We start from the raw sequence: 21,481 nt of genomic DNA, 5'->3' as shown, positions 1-21,481 counted from the left end.
AAATGATGTCACTGTCCTATTTAGTATGCCATGTTTACAGACAAAAATTGCCAAAATCATGTGCAGCAATGTGGCTAAAAACACAGCACAATTCAGAGCACTAAAGGCTTCAAATCCGGGAAAAGAACAATTAATGAGTACCATTAAATGCATCTGAACCTGAACTGGGTATGAAAAGTCCACACTACAGGGAAAAGTGGATCTAAGAAAAGTATTAGAAGTATAAAAATGTTTTGCTTCAACTGTGACAAATCAATTATTTTGTCCACTACCCTCGAGTCTGATCCATGAGAGTGTAAGGGCACATGCAGTAATTCTCCTGTGGGCTGGTTTTAATGTCTTGGTGCAGAGTGGAACTGCTGAGGGATCACACAGGAGCTTAATACACGGAGTGTTCATCCTGACAATGGCACACAGGGAGGCACATAAAACCTCAAACTAGCCACAGCAGCACTGCAATGTGACATTCTTCTGTCACGGGTCTTCTGTCTCTGCAAACACCTCAGTATCACTCTTGAAAATGCCATGTCTCTAAAGGACGGATAACAGAGACAAATATGCACCAGAATCAAATCAATTCAATCAATCATAGGTAAGAACGGCATGCTCTTACAGGGTTTCATGTCGACAGACAAACAGCATTGTCTGGGTAATAATGTCATGACTGCTAATGGCCACATCAGCACAGGTGATTTAAAGTGACAACATGCATCAACTATTGACACAAATTGACACCATGGCCTGAACGGAGAGGAGAAGTTCATGAATCCGACCTCGCAAAACATCACAATTCTGCTTTTCTATAATGATCATTTTACAGACAATAAAGACCTATTGGAGGATTGTGATAAGTCAAGTTTCAGTGTAAAGCTTCCGCAGCTTACTGAATGCTGGTTAAATTAGTTTACATGTGATTATTTTTGTGCAACTCTTTTCTTAGTTGAAGCTCATGGATCGGAGTCTGCTACTGCAACACAGCTGCCTCCTTAGTGAGACGCAAATACTAGACTTTTCATCAGCGGATTTACTGCTGTGCATTTTGATGAGAGTCTCTGCAGTCCGGCTGTGCACATCTTGGGAAATCCTGTGACAAAACACAGTGAAGACATACACTACACTCTTCCAAAGGCAGCACTGAAAGTTATTGTTCTTTTCAAACATTTCAACTTTCCCTGTACTTTTATATTCCCCTGATCTCAATGATTAGCTACAAATATTTGAGAAAGTGTTTATTCGCTTGCCACTGACTGAGTGTTTGTTCCTGAATTTTGCCAGATTCCTTTGATGACCTTTCAGTAATGGGCTATGTGCTATTTCAGCTTTGAGATACACAGCGTAATGTGTAAACCACTTCCCAGAGAAAAAAAACATTTTCACTTTCTCCAAGTCATTAATGCACAGTTGGTGGTCTCACTAATATGGCATGGGTCAGCCCTTCATTTGAAGCCAGCTAGACATCTAAGGCTGCAACATGAAGCACCATAATAACGATCAATAACGGGATGGGTGTAAAAACAAAAAGAGCAACTACAATATATGTGTGTATGACTTAAAAGAGATTACAGAGACATATAGATGCTGAAGAGAAGCTACTAGCATCAAAAGGAACCTACCCACCACAGTTATTTCTGTTTGCTACATCAAAACTGAAAAAGTTTACATTCTATGGGGGTAAATAGTGGTGGTTTCAAAAGTACATAAGTACATAACCCTTTTCTTTTTGATTTCATTACTGTAATTATACTTCCCAACCCCAAGTGTCAAGGCCTGTCAAATGTCAGAGCAGCAAACATGCCTTCTGTGTCATCTGTCACTGAGCAAATTGAAGCCTGGGTTTAATGTCACGCCGCTATGAGCACAAACATAGTAATTGAGAGGTGAACTGAGTGACAGGGATGAGCACCCAGGCAAGAAAACACTGAGCAGTAGCCTGATGAAAACCAGGAGCGCTGGTCCCATTCCTCTGGCCTTGGCAATAAAGACCATTGTATGAGAAAAAAGGAAAGGCAGGCACCGTACTGCGCACACACACACACTCAGAGACATTATCCACAATAGTACACACAACCTATGCAATGAAGCCAGAGTAATTCAGCTCCTCACTTCAAAGAGATGGGCTGAAAGCTTTTTGTTAGATTTCAATCCTGCAGTACATAAGGCCAAAAATGCATTTGAATGGAGAAAATCACAAGTGTGACAGAGCTGTGACCCCACCGATGAGTGTAAAGTGAATTTCAAAGTTTGGTGTGCTTCCGACAGTGGCTGAGGGAATACGTAGGTGGAGCCCTGCTTCAAAAAAGATCAACATCTGAATGTAAAATCCATTTATCTTTACTATAAGTGCTGCGTGTACAGTGTGTAAATCCATTTCAGCTTAAAGGATAACGTTGGTGATTTTTTTTTAAATATTTTTCTGATTGTCAATACACAATAAAAGTTAAGTTATGGTGAAGTGTCCAAAATCTGATTTAGTTTAGTGCTTTGTGCCACAGAGGTCCATTGTTGTCAAAAACTATTGTCAACAAATCAGTGAGTCACCCTTTTGGGCAACATGTTTTCTCATCAGAATAAATGGCCGCTATACAGCAGTACATCTAGAAACAGTTTTGCGGCACAACAAAGAGATGATTATTTTCATGGTCTTTGGAGTTCGAGTAAAGCACGGCCAGCCAGACATGCAGTTCTGTTTACACTGATTCACCTGCTTGTTGGGCTACTGATCACGACTGTTGGGCTAAAGTTCTCTGAGAAATTTACAATTCATGGGACAGAGTCGGATCAATACCACATGAATAAATTGCAAGTCTAACACACATGAAATTGTCGGTTGTGATGGATTCTAAGAACCTCACTGGAATGAACTGGAGTATTGAGAAGTGGAACTATAACAGAGACATGCTGACGGTGAAAGGCTGTGGGCAGCAACAGGCGCTAACGTTACCCCGTCATCTGCACTGAGCACCACAGAATATAGATGCTGCAGTGAATGGGACAACCTTCCATGAGTTACACTCATACACCTGCCATCCTGAATTCTTCACAAACCTGAGGCCCAAAATATTTGGAGACCTTCTTTAGGCTGAACAAAACAAAGTGAGTATAACACAGGATTCATAGGGGGAGGAAAGTGGATAATCTTGTGAACATGACACAACCAGGTATAGAGCACTTCACTTTCCTAGTGGAACTATGTGGCTCAGTGATGTGTTTTTTTTTAGTTTATGGACAAAATAGAGCTCTATGGCACAGAAGAAATAGCTAAATCAGGCTTTAGATACATTGACAATACTTGTTAATAAGATCAAGTCATTGTTGATTTCAGACTTTTTGAGGATTTAGTTTTGGCCATTGAAACAAAAAGGAAAAAAAAAAAAAATCACCAAATATATACTCGTTATTGTGTTTAACCATTGTAGCACTCTGCATTCTCCAAACAATAAACTTTATCATGAAATGTGTAATAAATTCACACATTTTGTGCTTCAGGTCAGGATCAGTCATCAAAGGAGAGGTGCTGTGTAACCTCATATGAGGGCCCTGTTTTATGTCACCAAGGGAGTTGCTGCATCACTCCCTGGATATGCTTCTACAACATACAGTAGATAGTCATAGTTGTGCCATCACCCAAGTATTGATTTGTTTCACTTCACAAACCTCTGCAGTTACATCTGAGGTTTTCAATCCTGGACTGTGGGATACCAAGCACTAATGATGTGGTTGAACAAGAAAGAAAAGAAAAAAAAAAATCACAATTTCCATCATCATCTCTATAAATCTACAGATAAAAGTTCTGCCCTGCCTCTGATCACAGCTCTGTGGTTCTGCTTTCAGATCGAATTCTGTCATGGGTTTAGATCAAATGTTCTTCATTTAGTCATATTGACTTTAAATCATAATACTATCTTGAAGACAATTTTATCTGGACAGATTATACAGTTAAAACAATAAACAATTTCAAGATGTTGCATAAAACTAGAGTGGCTTTTAAAAAAAAACTAATAATAATAATAATTCATGAGCCTCATCTCATCAGCAGCATAACAATAATGCATGATTAGTGTTTGATTCTTTTCAATGCTTTTCAAACTCAAGTTTCTTGTCCAAGTCTTTTTCAGCAACATTCTTGACATCATCTGTTTCTATTTGCAAAGTCGAAGTTAAAGCACGTTCAGGGTTTCATATTGCTCATCATCTATTATTCTTTGGCACTGGGAGCTGCAGTAAAACTGCTGCGTGCTCCAGATGACCCTGTGCAATGGGAACATTACAAGAGAAACATAAAGCTTACCATCATTTTCTCAAAAAGGTCAATGATTTCCTTTTCTGAGAGGTTCATGGATCTGTCGTCAAAAAGGGGCTGAGGAACAGGCAGCTCACTTTGGATAGAGAGGGGATCTGTTGGGTGCTGAATAAGAGGTTTCTCCTTCTTCATCCCTGTTTTCCTGAAACTTGTAATACGATCACGCTGAAAGAAAAACAAAGGGTTTGAGTTATTAACAATTCTGTTCAGACTACTATGGATCACCAAAAAAATAAAAACAAGTATATTGGATTAAGCTCTCTTAATGTTCCCGCTCATTTAGGAGTTGTTTGGTGTCCTGCTATCAAAAGACACCACAATTTACAATAAACAGGAAACTCTAGTGTCGAGGACAGCTCAAAATTTGTTTTCTAAAAACAAAAGAAAGTGAGATTCTTTATTTGTTTTCTTCTCCATTTTTACTTGCAAAAAAGTTTGCAACACATTGGTAGCAGAGCGCAACTGTTTTTCACAAAACCTTACTTACCATGACACCCAGGGGATGACCTCATTTGTGCTATTATCATCCAAAATATTTGAGCATATCATGCCAACTTAAGCTGTGTAAGTAAAGTGTTTCCTCGCTTTATTCATTATTTTACACTGTTGTGATGTCCAATATATAGTGAAGTTTAGTGTGAAAGCAGAAAAGTGACATGAACCACATGCAAAAAAGTTAGTCATATTTAGTCAAATGGAGGTGAGAGGACATGCTGGATGAATGAACGGATATAAATTAAATGAAAAGACACACATGATGTCACTAGTCAGTTTACTGAAATATTACTGGAAGGATCAAACATACTTTAATCGAAGACACATTTCTGACTGCTGCAACGACACGTTGACTGCTAATCATAAAATTAATGCAAAACTATATGAGCTTTAAAGTGTCAAAGTCAGGCTATCTGTAAACTAAGGGCACTACAAAAGCCCCAAGTAAAACCATCTAATGAGAAGTGCTCTGATAATTGCACATTAAATGATCTATGAGCTGCTTACAAATGTCTAGATGCTATGGGCCAAGTTTTGTTCATTATGAAAAAATTTAGGCTTGCAGACCTTGGTGGTATTAACTAACAGCACCATCAATCATCTTTTATTTACACAGCAACATCAGTGATAACACAACCAAGTGAGACAGATTGAAGCCGTGTAGTAACACAAAGGTCACAGTGTATTGTAACACTGCAAGTACACTCTTTTTTTTTAGTGTTTTATGATTAGTTAAAGCATTAATGTCATTAATTTGCTTCTGGCAAATTTGATCCATCCATATATTTCAGTTAAAAGTCCCATGCAGCCATGACAAAACATGAGATGATGTAAAACAAAACTAGTCACACAAAAATTAAACCGATCACCTTACCATATCATCAGCCAATGTTTTTATGTGTATGTTCTGTTGGAGGGAGGGCACAGTGTGAAAAACAAGATCCAACAGAAAATGACAATACCGCCAAGTGCACAGTATGCGTCCCATCTTGATGGTTTTCACATGTACGGTATCGTACATACACAGTATCTGGATACTGTCTCGTGTTTCTCAGTGAAATCAAATTCGGCTTTCCGACAGGGCTTTTATACATTAGAGAAGACATAAAGCATATGTGCTCAATGTCTGAGGATCACAATTACCATTACGTTTTTCCCGTTATAATTTGTTCTTCAATGATAAGAAGAGAAAATACCTCATACTGTACATGTGGAGGATGTGACTATACTTGATGATCCCAAATAATAGGGCAAATGTAAACGTGTGTGTGTTCAAGAGTGAATATCCCAAGGACACACACTTTAAACACATACAGCAAACAAATACAAAGAATGAGACCACTCATAAACCACCTATAACCCCACAGCAACACCGCTGAAAACATGCAAGTTGATGTTGTTTGGTTAAAGTTTTGTGTGCTCCAAAAATATTACACTTCCTGAGGGCATTGTGTTCTAGCCTTGCGCAGTTTAACACCAAAAGGTTATTTTTATTGCTGTAGCATGTGTTGTGAAGAGCATCTTTTGTAGTGACACTGGCCCAAGAGATTATACCCACAACCTCTCCTTATACAGATGTTTATCTTCATCTCAGACACAATAAGACAGGCTACTGCCAAAGGCTTGTGGCTCTGCAAGGGACAGCCATTTGAAACTCACTTCAAATGGGAAGCAGTCGCAGCACTGCCATATGCTGTGGCGCTAGGCTGTAAAGTACTAATGAGTCGGGAGATGTGGGGTAGTGATGGCCATAAAGCCTGCCTCCAGCCGTGGATCGCTCCACTATTCTAATCAGGAAACTACTGATGCTGGGGTGAGCAAACAGATTGGCTCTAACCTGCACCTCCCTCTGTGTATCTTCATCAGCTGTCGCTCTGGGCAACACTGAGCAGACACTCAAACTGCCATATCTATCACTAGTTTGGTCTGCAACAACTGATCAACAGTTGGGAGATAAAGCCATGAACCGCAGAAAGCAAAGCTTCCGTCTCTGTTTGCAGACAGCTGCTATTTCAAGTCTCGATAACAAATATGTCATATTCATCACACACTACGCATCGAGGGTTCTGCCTGGGAGCCTTTGATAGAGCTGATCCACTACTCCCGACTCAAGCTAAGGATCTGACCTGAGCAACAACTTTTCCCATTTCTAACTCAGAGCGTATGTGTCATTAAGCCCAGCATTCTCTAGCAGTCTAAAACTGCGTGAAACAATAGCTAATTTTCAAATGGAGTACTTAAACATTTTCTAATCAATTTAACAACAATCAAACCACTGTTTGGTTAATTGCCTTGACTTGAGGGCCTTTCCTTGCCCATTATCTTGGCAACATCGCAACATTGCAATTTAACATCTAACAATTAAGCTTGCATGTCCTCTGGGCTTCTCCCCCTTATTAAAGTAAACTTTTTCATCATAATAAATGTTTATTACCAAACACATATTTCTCTAAATAACCTAATCAAATTAGCTTTGGGTCCCTCCTTAATCAAATATGATTATGACTCCATGCAGATCCTTAAAAATGAACACACAAAGCAATAACACAACTTGAGAGCCAATTTGGGGACAGAAAACCTGGCCAGTATGCATATTTCACACAATAACTTTTTAAATTAATATTAAAAAACACAATTAATGTTAGTATTACATTAACTCGTGAAGAGACGTTGATTTCCATTGCTCTTAGTTTTATTACAAAATGTCACCAGGTGGCAAATGAAGTAATTTTTCTTCCAAGATGGACAAAGACCAAAAATTGACAATGACTGCACAGCTTTTAAATAGCAACGCTTGTTGTACTCAACCAATTTAACCAGACCATCTGTATGATATCACTTTAACTCACTCACTGGAACTCTCACTATCAAACGAGTTGCAACCATTCCTCTGTAAAGTGAGTTTCGACAGGAAATTAAGTTTAACTTTAATTAGTTCTAATAATAACAATAGATGTCTGGGAGCAAGCCATTGTTGGCAATAAGGACTGTAATGCAATGTGCTGATGACAGTTCTTGGCAATTTTTTTTTTTTAAACTACCCTGTGTCCCTGTTTAATTGACTGTTCTGTTCAGCTACAGGCTGGTAAGTGTTTTTCAGTGCAACAAAGACATTTACATTTCCTGGGGAAAAAAATTCCAATGCTGATAGCAGAGCTGTGACAAATTAAGGAAAACCGTACAAATGTTGCAATTAACCCTGTACACGGTTCAGTAAATATGTCTGAGAAGATTCTCAGTCGTCCAGGTTATGGCCAATCTATCAGAACTGTGTAGTGTACAAAGTTCAATGCAGCAAGGAATGCTGAGACTTTTACTTTGAAGGGGGGGGGGGCACACTTCACAAGGGCACAGTACAACAAGGGAGAGCTCACTCCTCAGGGCAGTACCCAGCAGTCCATCTTCATCTAAAAGACAAGGGGACACTCAGTTGAGTACAACAATGTAAACATTTTGGCCAGGGAAGACTGAAGGAGGACTGAAATAAGCTATCTACGTCAAACTGTAAAGACCATCACTGAAGACAGGAGGTGGTCTAAGACACAGAGTGGTCGAATGGGTCTCACTTGTGACATCAATGACTCTCAAGGTGTGCATGACCCTACAAGAGGTTAAAACCCGGAGTCCCCACCCCCCCAAGTCTGTTAGAACTGAAAAAGCCTTTCAAATGAGAGGTGAAAAAAAAAAAAAAAAAAAGGTGCAGTCGCCTTTGGGTAACACTTAAGGCCTGATTTACAAAAGGTTTGCGCTTGTAAAATCAGTGCAAACTCCACACCACCCGCCAAAATAAATGTCCGAGCAGATCTACTGACGACGTGCAGTGAGAATAGCGTCTTTCAAATGTGCAGTTGAACACACGTTGTGAATTTGTCCTGTTTGCATGAATACACATGTAATATTGAGCGTTTCTAATTGAACGTGCAAAATACCGGGAGGGGGAAATGCAAATAGAACAATTTAGCACCCGCAATAAACCTGAAAGTAAAAATAGGAGAAGTGATTGATGTATATTTTAGTACGACTGAAAGGCCCGTATTAATCAGATGAGCACAATACGAGAGACGGCTGCTCTTATTGTGGTGAGAAGGAGACGCAGGTAAACCGAAGAATACGCAGAGAACGTGGTTTTACACCCGCGGAAAAAAAATGGCGATGCCAGAGGCATAAATTATTCAGACATATCGTCTGTCCAGCGATGACATTTCTGAGTTATTAAATTAACTGAATGATGATTTAAAGCCAGTAACAAGGAGGAGCCACGCAAGTACCTCATTTAAATAGAGCGATTTGCACCCGATATCAAGGACGCAATTACTCTTAGTAAATCGCCCGTAAAACGGGTGCAAAATAAATGTGCAACCTTTTTGAATAAATTCATACCATTATAATTTAGCACCCTTAGATATTAGCACATCAGGCCCTTAGACTGATAAGTAAATTCTGGAGGCTCAGCAGTCGAATCCAGCAAAAGATGTCTATTCTCATTAGGTGTTAATTTGTTAAATAAACTCCCAAGACTGTTTGTTACTTGTTCAGACAGCACTTACCATCAATTTCCTAAACTGGATTTGTTTTTAAACACAAATGCTCCAAACATTAACAATTCAGGGCAAGACTGAACTGAGGAGATCTTATACAGACACTGCTCAGAATTATAACACAATATACTATTTACACATTACAGCAGCAGTGAATAACAAAAGAGAGCTGCTAGACACAGAGGCAGTATAAAACATGCCTACTGCACTGCACAACAACACAAGAAATAAAGAGCAACTATCTAAGGGGATGGCCAAGATTTATTCACCCTGAAGGGAACTATATCAACTTGCTCCTCCAGCCAAGAACTGACAAACATCCAAGCTGTCAGTGTAACAATATTGATACTTCAAATAAATAGGCTGTTAATTAAAAAATACACTCTGCTTTTACTTAGTTGATGCCCAAGTGAGAAATGAAATAGCGTTGATGCATCATTTTCAAAATTGAACATCAACCTGCTTACACATGAACTTTGTCGCCTCGCTCAGTGATGACCTGAATTCAGTTAAGAAACTCGTACGTCAGCATTGTACAGCGGCGTAAACAATTCAGGACGTACACACACAGGCACAAATACACGTCTGTGCTCATTATCAAATCGCGGATCATAAATACGGGGAGAAAATATCCTGTTCGGAACATAATAATAATAATAATTAAGAATTAGGTCTGTTGCTCCTCAACATTTCAACAGGGTGCACCAGAGATTCTACTATAAAAGGGTGTGCCGCTGCTCAGTGCCCCGGCAAATGCATGTCACAGATCACAACATTGTGAAATCTTTTTATTAAGAATTTTTTTTATAGGGAAAATCTGTTTTTACACTAAATAAAAACAAAGAACCACCCGACTCCTCCTATAGAGTTACATTAGAGTAATGTTTAACAGTCATTTTCATGAACATCGAAATTACATGGTGTGTAATCTGATGCGACGTACAGCCCTGCCAAATATCATGATCAATTTTGAGGGAGTCGCATCAGACAACAAGGAATACCATGCACGTAACTGGATTAGACCCAGTATAAACAAATTAGCCCGCCCAAATGAATCTTGTTACAAAGTCTTCTCAAGGGCTCTTTGTAAACTCTGGGGCAGTTATAACACAGCCTGCACTGCTAAAAGATTTCTGAGAGCATGAAGAAGTGTGTGCTCGCTATACGTGGGCATCATTTTAGAGTACAACAAAAAGGAGGGGATGAGCGGTCGCAAGACGCACGAGGGGCGTTTTCACACCTCAAAATTGTTTTATAATTATTACTCTTATTATCATTGTTAATATTATTGTTGTTGTTATTATTATTTCCATGGCATTACAATTGAAACTTATTTTCCTCTCAAAAGATGTTATAACTTTGAGCATTTTTTTTTTTTTTGTGTGTGCATTTTTGGAGCTGACTTTTGATTTCTTAGTCGGACTAAATTTCAGTTAAATATCCTTCTCCTCTCCATGTGTGCCTCCATGGCTCATTTTTACGTCTCTTCTTATTTTTTTTCCTGTTGTTTAATAAATGATGATACGTTGCCTCTATTTCTAGGAATTGGTCCAGAAGTTCGAACCATCTAAATAATGTTTTCCCACTGCAAACAAACCGAATCATGGTTCAGTTTAATCCGGACAGAGACCAGCTCTTTCGGCCACATAAAATGTTGGTCCTCTATCTATCTTTCCACCAGAAAGGTTCCATTACCACATAGCAGATATCTATCAGATGCATGAGGGTACAGTTGTCCAAATCAGAACTGACAGTGTCAGACTCAACCTTCCTTCTTAGTTTTTTTTTTTTTTTTTGTAAACTCTCTGATACACACATATGAACTGGGTCACTTTTACCCAAAAGAAACAACAGAAGCACATCCGTGTGTGAAGTAGTCTTCACAAATCAGACAAAAACAGAGGAAAATCTCGAATGGAAAATGTATGGCTGCTTATGGGGCACGCGGGGCACATAGTATTGTTACTGCAGGCAGTGCCACAAGCAGACACATGAGGGAAGGCAACAAGCAACTATAAGACATGGCCTCTTATTCCAGCCACATAAAAATCTAACACACATACAGCACTACGGCACCCTTGTCCTCTCAGCAAACTGATTTATGGACAATTTAAATCAAGCACAAAATGTGTGGTTGTTCTCCTAAAAAAAAAAAAAAAAAAATCCTTAAAGTTCTTGCACACAATAATGATATGCATGTTTCATGGAGATAAGTTCCAAAAACATGTCGAGCATGTAATTCATTTGAAAAAGAAGGAAAATAAACAGAATGCATTAGATTCAGTGAAGGCTGAAGTCTTTAAAAGGGCACGAGTCTGTGGTAGCCTTATTATTTCAGGAAAGCAATGGTACTGTTTAGTTTCACAAAACAGCAACTACTGAAAAGAGGAAGCACACAAAAGCCAGCTAAGACTTGAATGGCTCAACACTGGATGGCCTGACCATGTGACTGCAGTCTAGCACAGCATAGCACGGCACTGCCCTCAGGTTATCTCGGTTGAAAGCAAATTTCCAGCGCTGAATCCTTAAGGGTCGGCGAGATATGCAGCCATTGCAAGAGCTGGGTTTGTAAGGAAGGATGGATATCTTCTTAAGTTGTTCATGGCATCACATAAAAGGTCATTTGTGTTTTACGGACTATTGAAATAAATCTGTTCCAGCAAAGACTGTGTTACATGTTCGACAGAAGCTTTACAGTGCAGCAGTTATTATTCTGACTTATAGTAGCTGGAATTTTAAGATTCATCTTAAAACGTGCAGTGACCACAACTGCTGAAGCAATTGTTTTCCCTAATTGCTGACATGCACAAAAAAATGTGAACCCTTGGCTTTGTTTTGATCTGCAGGGTGTTGGCTAAGCGGTGGCTAACTGTGCTGTACATTGCTATAATGCAGCGCAGCAAAATGTTTGGAAAATAATCCCACTGCCTGAAAATGTGCTGTCCAAGCTGTCACAGTAGTGTCTGTAACTGTCACATTCCTCTGTTATATTCCACAATGGCCATGCTACATTTTAAAATGTGATGACTCATGATATGCCTGTGTCAAGCCTTTTTTTACTTGACACATATCAGGCAGAGCACCAGCTCGACTCTGTCAGCCAGTCAGTAGCTCTTCTGCACTGACCTCTTTTCACAGAACGCCCTGTATCACATGAAAAGGTTTATTAAAATAAAATTTTAATTTTTTTTTTTTAAAACTATCCTTAAAACTGAATGGCTCAATTCTCCAATTCCAAAACACCACCAGTTGCCTTGAATCTCTTCATGCAGAGTTAGAAATGCTTACAGCATGTGTCACATTTTGACACTTATTTGCAACACTGATTACCAAGGTGTTAAGACAGCTGTCAAACAACCCACAAAAAATTTCAAACACTAATGAACTATACATTATAGCACATCAATGACTGTGACCAGCAGCTCTTGTGAGCAAATTTAGCAAAAGGGAAAGCAACCATTGCAATTGTTTCATATTCAAGCGACAGAGCGGGGAAGTCGCTTCATCCTGGCCTACATCAGACACTGCAGCAGCTCGGTCAAGACGCATCCTCCACTCATGAATCATAAAACTGATGAATGTAACTGTGACCAACTCCCCAAGTATGAATCTTGTATTGTTACGTGAAAAAGGCACGAATGCACATTTTGAGCAGGCTTTTTTTTTTAATATGTGAGGCAGCCAAATAATTTTCTCATTCTCAGATGTTAGATCTAATCCATTTATATACATGAACAAGGCTAATCTCTGTGGGTGACATTACAGCAGTGAATCTGTCAGCTTCCTCCACTGTGTGACTAAAGCATTCTTCACTGCTTCCTCTCTAACTTCCTGAATACCATTAAAACGCTCACATGTGGTCTGTTTCCTGCTGTTTTCTCACATGTCTCCCCAACACAATTGCAGTTATATTTATCCATTAACACATACGGTAAGGCAGCACACGGAAGCAAAAAAAATAAAAATAGGCATGACTACAGCAAAAACTCATCCAGATCGACCGAACAGGAGATACAAAACAGCCTCGTGTGCGCGGCAAGCTGACAACTTGTACGGACTACATGCTAGCATGACCTAAAATGATCCCTGAGGCTTCCCTAAAGCTCATATATCAAAGCATCGAAAGCTTCAAATGCCACAGCCTCCACCAGCAGCAGCTCAGTAAGCCATTAAATATGATTCACAATGTGATACTGTCAAAACTGTCAAAAGCAAGAAGGTTGCCAATTGTCATGCTGCACACTTGATTCTGAAACAAAAAATGTCATATTTTTAAAAATCGGGATGTCTAATATACAGCTGAGTCTTTAGTGAGATTAAAATCATGTGTACCTGTACACACACACACACACACACACACACACACACACACACACACACACACACACACACACACACACACACACACACACACACACACACAGTATACAGTATCATTACCAGCGGAGAGAAAGAATTTACTTGTAGTGTTATTACAGGCAACAAAAGTTTACACGGGACTTTGCAATATAAATTGCCAAGCCCACCGGCGGGCTCCAGGGGTTTCTCCATCTCCATGGAGCCCCTGGGATCCAGCCTGGTTCTCTACCTTGAGGGCTGGAGCACCCCGCTGCCCGGGACCTGTCGCCCCGACCTGGTGCAGCCTCCAGAGGGTTTCTCCACCTTCCAGGGGGGCCCTGGGACCCAGCCCGGGTGTCTCACCAGCTGTTTCATGTCCATGGCCTTTCATTCTAGAGGCTATTGCTCAAGAACTGTCCATGTATCACTGCAGTCTTAATTACTTGACTTTATTAATGACTAACTAAATGAGGGGCATGATTACAATGACTACAAGTCCTAAATTAATTAATAATGGTTAATTACAAAGTGGCAATCACTGTCAAATAAAACCTGGCACAAATTGACAGATATGTACCAATGTTGAGACTATGCCAACCATTTCTCTTTTTTTTTTTTTTTTTTAGCCAATTGCTGTATTGACTTCACCATGTAAATGTAATCCAGTCAAGTACACCGGTTACTGGGAATATCTCACTAACACCAGGTGAGGACAGTTTTTGGTTGGCCAAGGCAAAGGCTGGCCATGGTAACGAAGCCCCGTGTCAGCTTGAAGCGCCAAAAATGGCTGTTGGAAATGGCCAACAACAAAACATCACACGCAGCTGTTTACATAACCATTCAACTTTGTACAACACCATAGTGTTGTTAAAATAATAGCGGTTACGAACCTCTCAAACTTCTTTGTAGTTATTGGGAATGTAGGAGCTGAGACAAAGCCGTGAAACCTCTTTTTGTAAGTAATAATCCTCTGTAACATATTGTGTACCAGCCAGCTGGTATTCTTCATATTTGTCGTTCTCATTTGCCTCACAACTTGAATATTTCCAAAGTCGTCCAGTACCTTTAGCTGCACCTGGCAAGCACTCGTAGTCAGCGGGTAACAAGCTGCACAGTATATTAACATTTTTGGTGCTACCTAACAGTTGCGCAAAGAGCTTTACAGTGTCAACCAAAATCTTTTCCCTCCGTCATTATGCCTGCTTTTTATGTTGCCTGCCAGCTAGCTTTGCTAAATCATCAGCTTCCGTGGCTTCTACATGTGAACCGTGCTGTTGTTCCCTAGCAGGAGTCTTCTCGGGACTTACCCACTTGAACGCCAAGCGAACCGTGCGCATGATTTTTTTTTTTTCATATTGTAGCCAGCAGCTCACAAGTTCCATTTCAAGGCAGCTAGTCGAACGCTGCGGGACCAACTGGTGAAGTTATACTATTGGCCAGTCGAATGCCGTGACTTCCTTTATGCCTTTCAAATTAAAAGCCATTGTTTCATACCCACACCCAGTCTAGGATTTGACCTAATCTTGTTTTAGTCCTTTGATTGGTTTAATCATTAAATCACCATCTTTCCTTTGCCGTTTGCGATGGCACATGTCTGCAAGGCTCTGTCACGGTACCTCTCATTTTCCTCTCTGCCACATATTTCCTGCATATGTTCCACAGTTTAATTCTTCACACTGTTCACAGTGTCCAGTCAGACGCTTACCTGTCGTCTAAAAAATTTCCCCTCGGGGATTAATAAAGTATATACCTACCTACCTACCTACCTAACGTGTCTTTTTCTTCAACAGGTCATTATTCTCTTTTCTTACCCTATTTCTCTTAATAACGTCTCAATTTTTAATTGAATATGAACAAACTGTATTTTAGTTGTGTGTTGAACTCTGTTCCCATTGTTCTTGTTGCCATTCTAAATATGCTCTTCCCTGTCTAAGATTACTATTGACTCTACATTGTCCCACTTATCCAGCGAGTTTGTCCGTTCATATTACCCAGAATTCTCCACTTGAGCAAGGATCCAAATGAATGTGACCTGCGTGCCTTGCTTCAGTAGTGTTATATATACTAACATGATTTCATACTATAAATCCTGGTGACGCAACAGACTTATACTCGCCAGAGCAAATCCCAATGAGACACGTACTCTCACTTTCTTTGATTTAGTCTTTTCACTACATTCTAAAGCCACCAAAATTATGTTAATAAGAGCATTTAAATAATTTGTGAAATTATTTCCCCTACAATTAAGTTATTTGCAAAAAACAATGTTTCCACATCACTGGTTTGAATACCATTTTTTTTTATTATTAACAAAATAATGGGGACTAATCATATAATATTATTTTTTCAAAACATATAATTAATCTTTTTGATTCTAATTTGAACTTGGCTTACAAGCTGCTAACAATGAAACTCTGTCTGGCCGGCTCACCCTGCGACAGAACAGCAGTTAATTGTCAAAAGAAAAATAGAGCAGAGCTAAAGTGCATCTGATAATGATGGAATAATAATGCAGAAATAATAATTGGTTTTAATTTGGACACGACATGTATTCCAAAAACCTTTTTATTTGGTCAAAACTTGTTCTAGCACAATGAGACATCCTCAAATTCTTCACTTTCCATGTCTGAAACAAATAATTACTACGAGCATGTTTATTTTTTTTAAACCTAAACCACTACTTTGCCAATTATCCCACCAGTTTATGCGTTCAATATTTTGAAAAAGCATTGGGTTGACGAGTAAACCCTCTTTGCAAAGATATGGTAAACCAAACCGCTGACCTTTTTTGCTTTTTTACACAGACATAAGCAGATTACCTTTGAGATACTGATCACCCTCATCCTTCAGTTATAGATAACAGAAAGTAAAAGCAAAGAATTAGTCCCTTGACTGACTGAACAAATCACAAGATTAAATTACCTACCAAAACCTGCTGCTAGTGAAGATTGGTACCTCTGTTTTGTAGAAAAATTTACAAGTTTAATTATTGACATTTATCTCTTCAAATAGAGTATTCTTGGTTGTTAAATAGAAATGAACATTTTACAATCTTGGCTGAAGTACAGCTAAAGCCTTTGATAGAAATACGGTGTACTTCATCATAAAAATATCTTTCAAGGAACATTCTGCTCTGTGAGTCACTATTCTACAGAACTGTTACTTTAAAACAGCAAAGCTTTTAAATAGTACCATTCACTCGACCTCACATCAAATAGGTCTGTGGGACAGGAGATTTGTTAGCAAATAAACACTACGCATGGCGAGACTACACGTCATGAGGTACTAAATCTTTAGTACAGATACCTATTTACATATCCAGTGGTAAATTCAAACTTTGTGATGCAAATCCACTCTACACAACCTATTTATTCACATTTCATAGTGGGTGAATTCATATTACAACTGGGGGAAACATGTCAGCTGTAAGAGTTGAGATAAGGCTTGATTAAGTTGTTCGGAGGAAATTTAGTGGAACTGTTTTTGGAAGTTAGGGCTCACTTAACAGATACACAAGCTAAAGCAATTCAAAACTGCCCCATATACAGATGCATAAATGTTGGTTGGCTGTAGGTTGAAAATTAGCTCGTTCCTAAACAGTCTAACATATGAAGTCCCCTTGTTGTTATATGGATTCTTCTCTCGTGCTGCGCTGTGAGATCATCTTTTACTCGAGTATGCAGAGGGGTAATATGTCTTCTTTTCTGTCAAACTAGCTCCCCTGAATTCCTTTAAAAAAAACTCATTCCATCTGCTTGTTCTACCAAATGCCATTGCTCTTACAACATCAAGACAAGGACATCGTAACAAAGAATCGTTACAAACCACTGAAAACGTTGGAGTTATGTTTATCTCAGAACACTGTTGTGTTATTCTCATGTCCTTGGCTGTACTGAGAATCTACATCCTGGGCCCGTAGCCCAAATGGTGTTGGTGTGATGTAATCCTGCCCAGTGACTTGTTAAACAAACACAGCTTTCAGTGTTTCTCCTCTAAAGTCAGATTTGACTTTGCCTGGACCAAACTGTACCAGTGTCTGCCACTTCCCCTCATCAGGCATGCTAACAGCATAGTCTACTTTTTAGCAACTTGGAAAGTGAAAGCAAAGTGACATCCTTTCCTTTGACGCTGTTAACGGTAAGACATTAACCCACACTTTAGTCTGGATCACATCCACACAGCATTTCAGGTATGCAACTCTCCAGCCATATATGGTCAAAACATGTGTCCTAAAGCATAAGTAAATCATAAAGTGTCATACAATCTGAAATAACACTTCTTTTTTTTGTCAGCATGTTACATAATCATTTGATAGATTTCTCGGAAGAATCTTTTGCCTTTTAAACAGATTTAATTCATGTTGCACTGATCAAATGATGCATACATAGTTACTTGAGACACTTGTACATTTTATTTACATGTCTGCAAACAAACTTGAACCCAAAGTGTCCGTTAGGGCAGCTAAAATGTGAGGATAAACACATGAGGCCAAATCAGGGTTCCACCCAGGGATGAATAATCACTTCCTCCCTCAAACTTAAAGCTGTGATGAGATTTTTGCAACAGCCACAGTTGAAGCTTCCTTTGCCTCTCACCGCTCTGCTCGGAGAATTGAGCAACCGGGAACACGCCTGGACAATGATCCCACTCCAGACAACAAGTCGTGATCTTACACGGACGTCTTGCAAGTCATTTGCCGAGTGCTGATTTCATCCAGGCGTTCCTGCAAGCGTTTTAAACTTGGGAGACAGGATATTCAAGAGTTGCAGGCTGTTGAAAGGATTTCTCAGAGCAACACCATTTGGTAGCTTTGGGAGTGCATGCCACTGCAGTGCACTCTGGGATTTCCTGTCTGGCTGATATGATGCTCCCGCTTTCCCTTACCTTAACTTTGCTGTAAACAACCAATGATTATAGGTTTAAAACTCACTAGTCTGAAAAAACAGCAAGACACTTTCTCTTGCCGTGTCTCAGTTTTAGGACAATTGAATATCAGAGCAATGGCAACACCCTGAGTAAACAACTGGGGTGTTAATAGTCATAAAGTCATAAAGTCAGCTTCTCTCACCTGCAACCTGTCCAAATTGGTTTAGTCATGTTTCTACCAAAACAAAGAGGTCAACCTAAGCAGTGTTTTCTTTTCAGTTCCTTGTTAAGTAACTGCAGTCACAACTAAACTTTCAACTAATCCCACCAAGAAGGCACAATGTAAAGCAACACCACTAAGAGTTGATTATCGGCAGTTGACAGGCGACGTCATCGAGAAGAGTTTATCAGCAGCCAAACTTTCCACGCTGACAAACATGGAAAAGCAAAAAAACGACAGCCAAAGTTTTTTGTTTCTGGTCAAGGAAAATTACTTTCGACCTGTGGTTTCAACAGCTGCTGACAATGTGGCGGCAGCGACACGCACTCAACGCACTCAGTAATATAGTTCAGATTTACGATTTCACATTCCACTCAGAACTGTGAATTACAAGACTGTGGCCGCAGTTTACCAAATGAGGCAATTGTAGGTTTTGGAAATTCTGTTTACCCAATTCCTGAAAAACTAACAAATTAAAGTAAAGAGTGAGTTGACAAATTAGAAGTGATTGATCCAGACTTTATGTTCATGACCAAACTTCCAGTGCACTGCAAATCTTGTTAACTCATTTCCAGGCAATGAATGGCAGGAACAGCTTAATGACACCAGAGTACCAATGAAGTAGAATGGAGTTGCTCACTTTCTAAATAAGCACTCCTCAATGTACAATAAACTACTGCACACGGCCAAGCCAATGTAGAAACAATAAATGGAACAAATGTTAAACTTTGTTTGCGGTTGTTATCTCATAGATACTGCTCTCATACTGACTAAGGATGTGTTTTTTTTTTATCACTCGTAAACAGTTCATAAAAAAACCACCATAAACCACATGGACCTCATGCGAGGCCGTGAACCGTCCAGTAAGTTCTTCTTTCACTACATATTATCATATATATGGAAGGCCAGCTATCACAACAAGAATGCTCTTCAGAAATCTCTCAGGAGGTGTATTGACGGGAATAATCACTGAGTGCTTTGAAAATTTAAGTGCTCAGTGAAACTGTATCTCTTCTACTCTGCTTTAACTTGGCCATGTCTGTATTGGGCTACATTAAATAGTAACAACAACACATCAATAACTCATCCTGCACTGACCAGAGATGCTCTGTACTGACAACATGCTGTTTACCAACAGTACTGGACTCACGTTTCCGCTTGGTTTGTTTTGATTTCATTTGGGATTATATTGACTAACTACCTGTAAAAGTATTAGACTATAAACATTTTTTTTTTTTACAAATCGTTTAAAGTTTAGGTAGCTAAACCTTTTGCAACTCGAGTAACTTTCTCAAGTCATAGTACAGATGAGAGGGGAAACAAATGAACCTCTGCCTGTGGGATTACAGGCATACATGACGTCCATGCAACATCTGGGAGCCACTTTGAACACCTACCAGCTTTTTGTTTTTACCCTCATCCTCGCTGGACTTCTTTTTGGAGGGTTTATTCGGGTCCTCCCCGCCGCTGGCTTGATCCATTTCAGCTTTGGAAGTTAGTTCCCCTTCAGAAACACACCAAGCACGTCCTCCTCAAAAGTTTTGCAAATTCCACCAGAGGGGCCTTTTCACAAAAACTTGGTGCGGCGAACCATCCAAGGTTAAGTGTTTTCAAAATCCATTCCGATTAAAAGGGAAGAAAATTCAAGTTGGCCGCTTCCAAATAGTTGCATCCAACAGTGGGAGCAGGCTGCTCTGGAGAAGAGGTGTGGTAGGACGTGATGTTACGTCCCGGTGTCTCCCCTGCTCGGCGGTCGAGTCGAGTCGAGTCGAGTCCCCACACCGGTGGTGTGCTCTCTGAAAAGTACCACAACAACACTGCGTAAACAACAATAAATCAGCCTCTCGCTTTATGTCCCGCGTATGGGTGTTACGTTTCACAAACGTTTCTGTTCACACGTGTTTCCCCGGAGCAAGCAGCATGCAGACAGCAAAGCCCGTTTTGGGGGAAGAGCGGGTATGTTTGTGAACGGTAAAGCAGATGTAAACAAACGCGTCAGAGGGAGTTACGGACAGCTGCGTGGAAGTAAAAAAGCAGCGTGTTTTTGTTTTGTTGTTGTTGTTTTGTTTTTGTTTTTTTTTTTTACACGTAGACAAGAGCCCTGCTTTTTATAAAGCAAACTTGCAGCCGTGTAACTTAAAATAACGGAGCACTCGCCGACAAAAGCCGTGACGGCACGCTCTTGACAGTTTCCAACGTACACTGACAAGGTTGTGAACTAGCTGATCATGCAGTCATTAATCATTATTCGTGCACTGTTGTTCTAATATTGTTAAAAAATAATAATAATTTGTAAATCTCCGTTGTTCTCTTTTGCTTGGAACACTTTGCAGTGCTGGTCACTTAGCATAGCTAGCAATGGGCGACCCATTACCCGACGAAATTGTTTATTTTAGCGGGGACGGTAACGAACCGTGACATCCAACACTGATCTGTTGATTAAATTGTGAAGAATGAATAAAATGTTAAAGAAAAGTCCAAAAAAAATCCCATCCACAGCTTACCTTTGCAACCAAACGTGAAAACAAGGCCCACGGTAGTTCCGCCCACCGAGCTTCTGATTGGCCTCCGTGATGCGGATGGAATAGACATTCCACGTGCTATTGGCCAGATTTTGCTGGCACTCAGGAGGTCGGCGTGGCGTCGGAGGGGAGGAGGCTGGTTGTGGCGGAAGGGTCCGACTTGATTTCACAACGAGCGGATGGGATTCAGTCCGTCGCAAAG

At 39.9% G+C, this 21,481-nt stretch overlaps 1 protein-coding gene across 4 annotated transcripts in view; it reads right to left on the bottom strand.

Moving 5' to 3' along the window:
* The window catches only part of diaph2 (diaphanous-related formin 2), a 371,302-nt gene extending 350,826 nt beyond the window's left edge, over positions 1–20,476 (bottom strand). For 3 of the 4 annotated variants that reach the window (XM_069694231.1, XM_069694228.1, XM_069694230.1), the window contains exons 1-3: positions 20,155–20,476; positions 5,670–5,702; positions 4,289–4,465 (exon numbers count right to left, since the gene is read on the bottom strand). In XM_069694231.1, coding sequence (XP_069550332.1) covers positions 4,289–4,465; positions 5,670–5,702; positions 20,155–20,238 — 294 coding nt within the window. In that variant the 5' untranslated portion in view covers positions 20,239–20,476. The remainder of the gene's footprint in view (positions 1–4,288; positions 4,466–5,669; positions 5,703–20,154) is intronic. The other variant, XM_069694229.1, reaches the window with a different exon arrangement.
* Positions 20,477–21,481: the final 1,005 nt, after the last annotated feature.

The sequence above is a fragment of the Brachyistius frenatus genome, unplaced genomic scaffold (assembly GCF_029030835.1).
Source record: "Brachyistius frenatus isolate BFR_SWC_R1_liver_20210118 unplaced genomic scaffold, ASM2903083v1 Contig_17, whole genome shotgun sequence".
Lineage (NCBI taxonomy): Eukaryota > Metazoa > Chordata > Actinopteri > Embiotocidae > Brachyistius > Brachyistius frenatus.
Note: the sequence above shows the minus strand (reverse complement) of the source record. Positions and strands in the feature narration are given on the sequence as shown.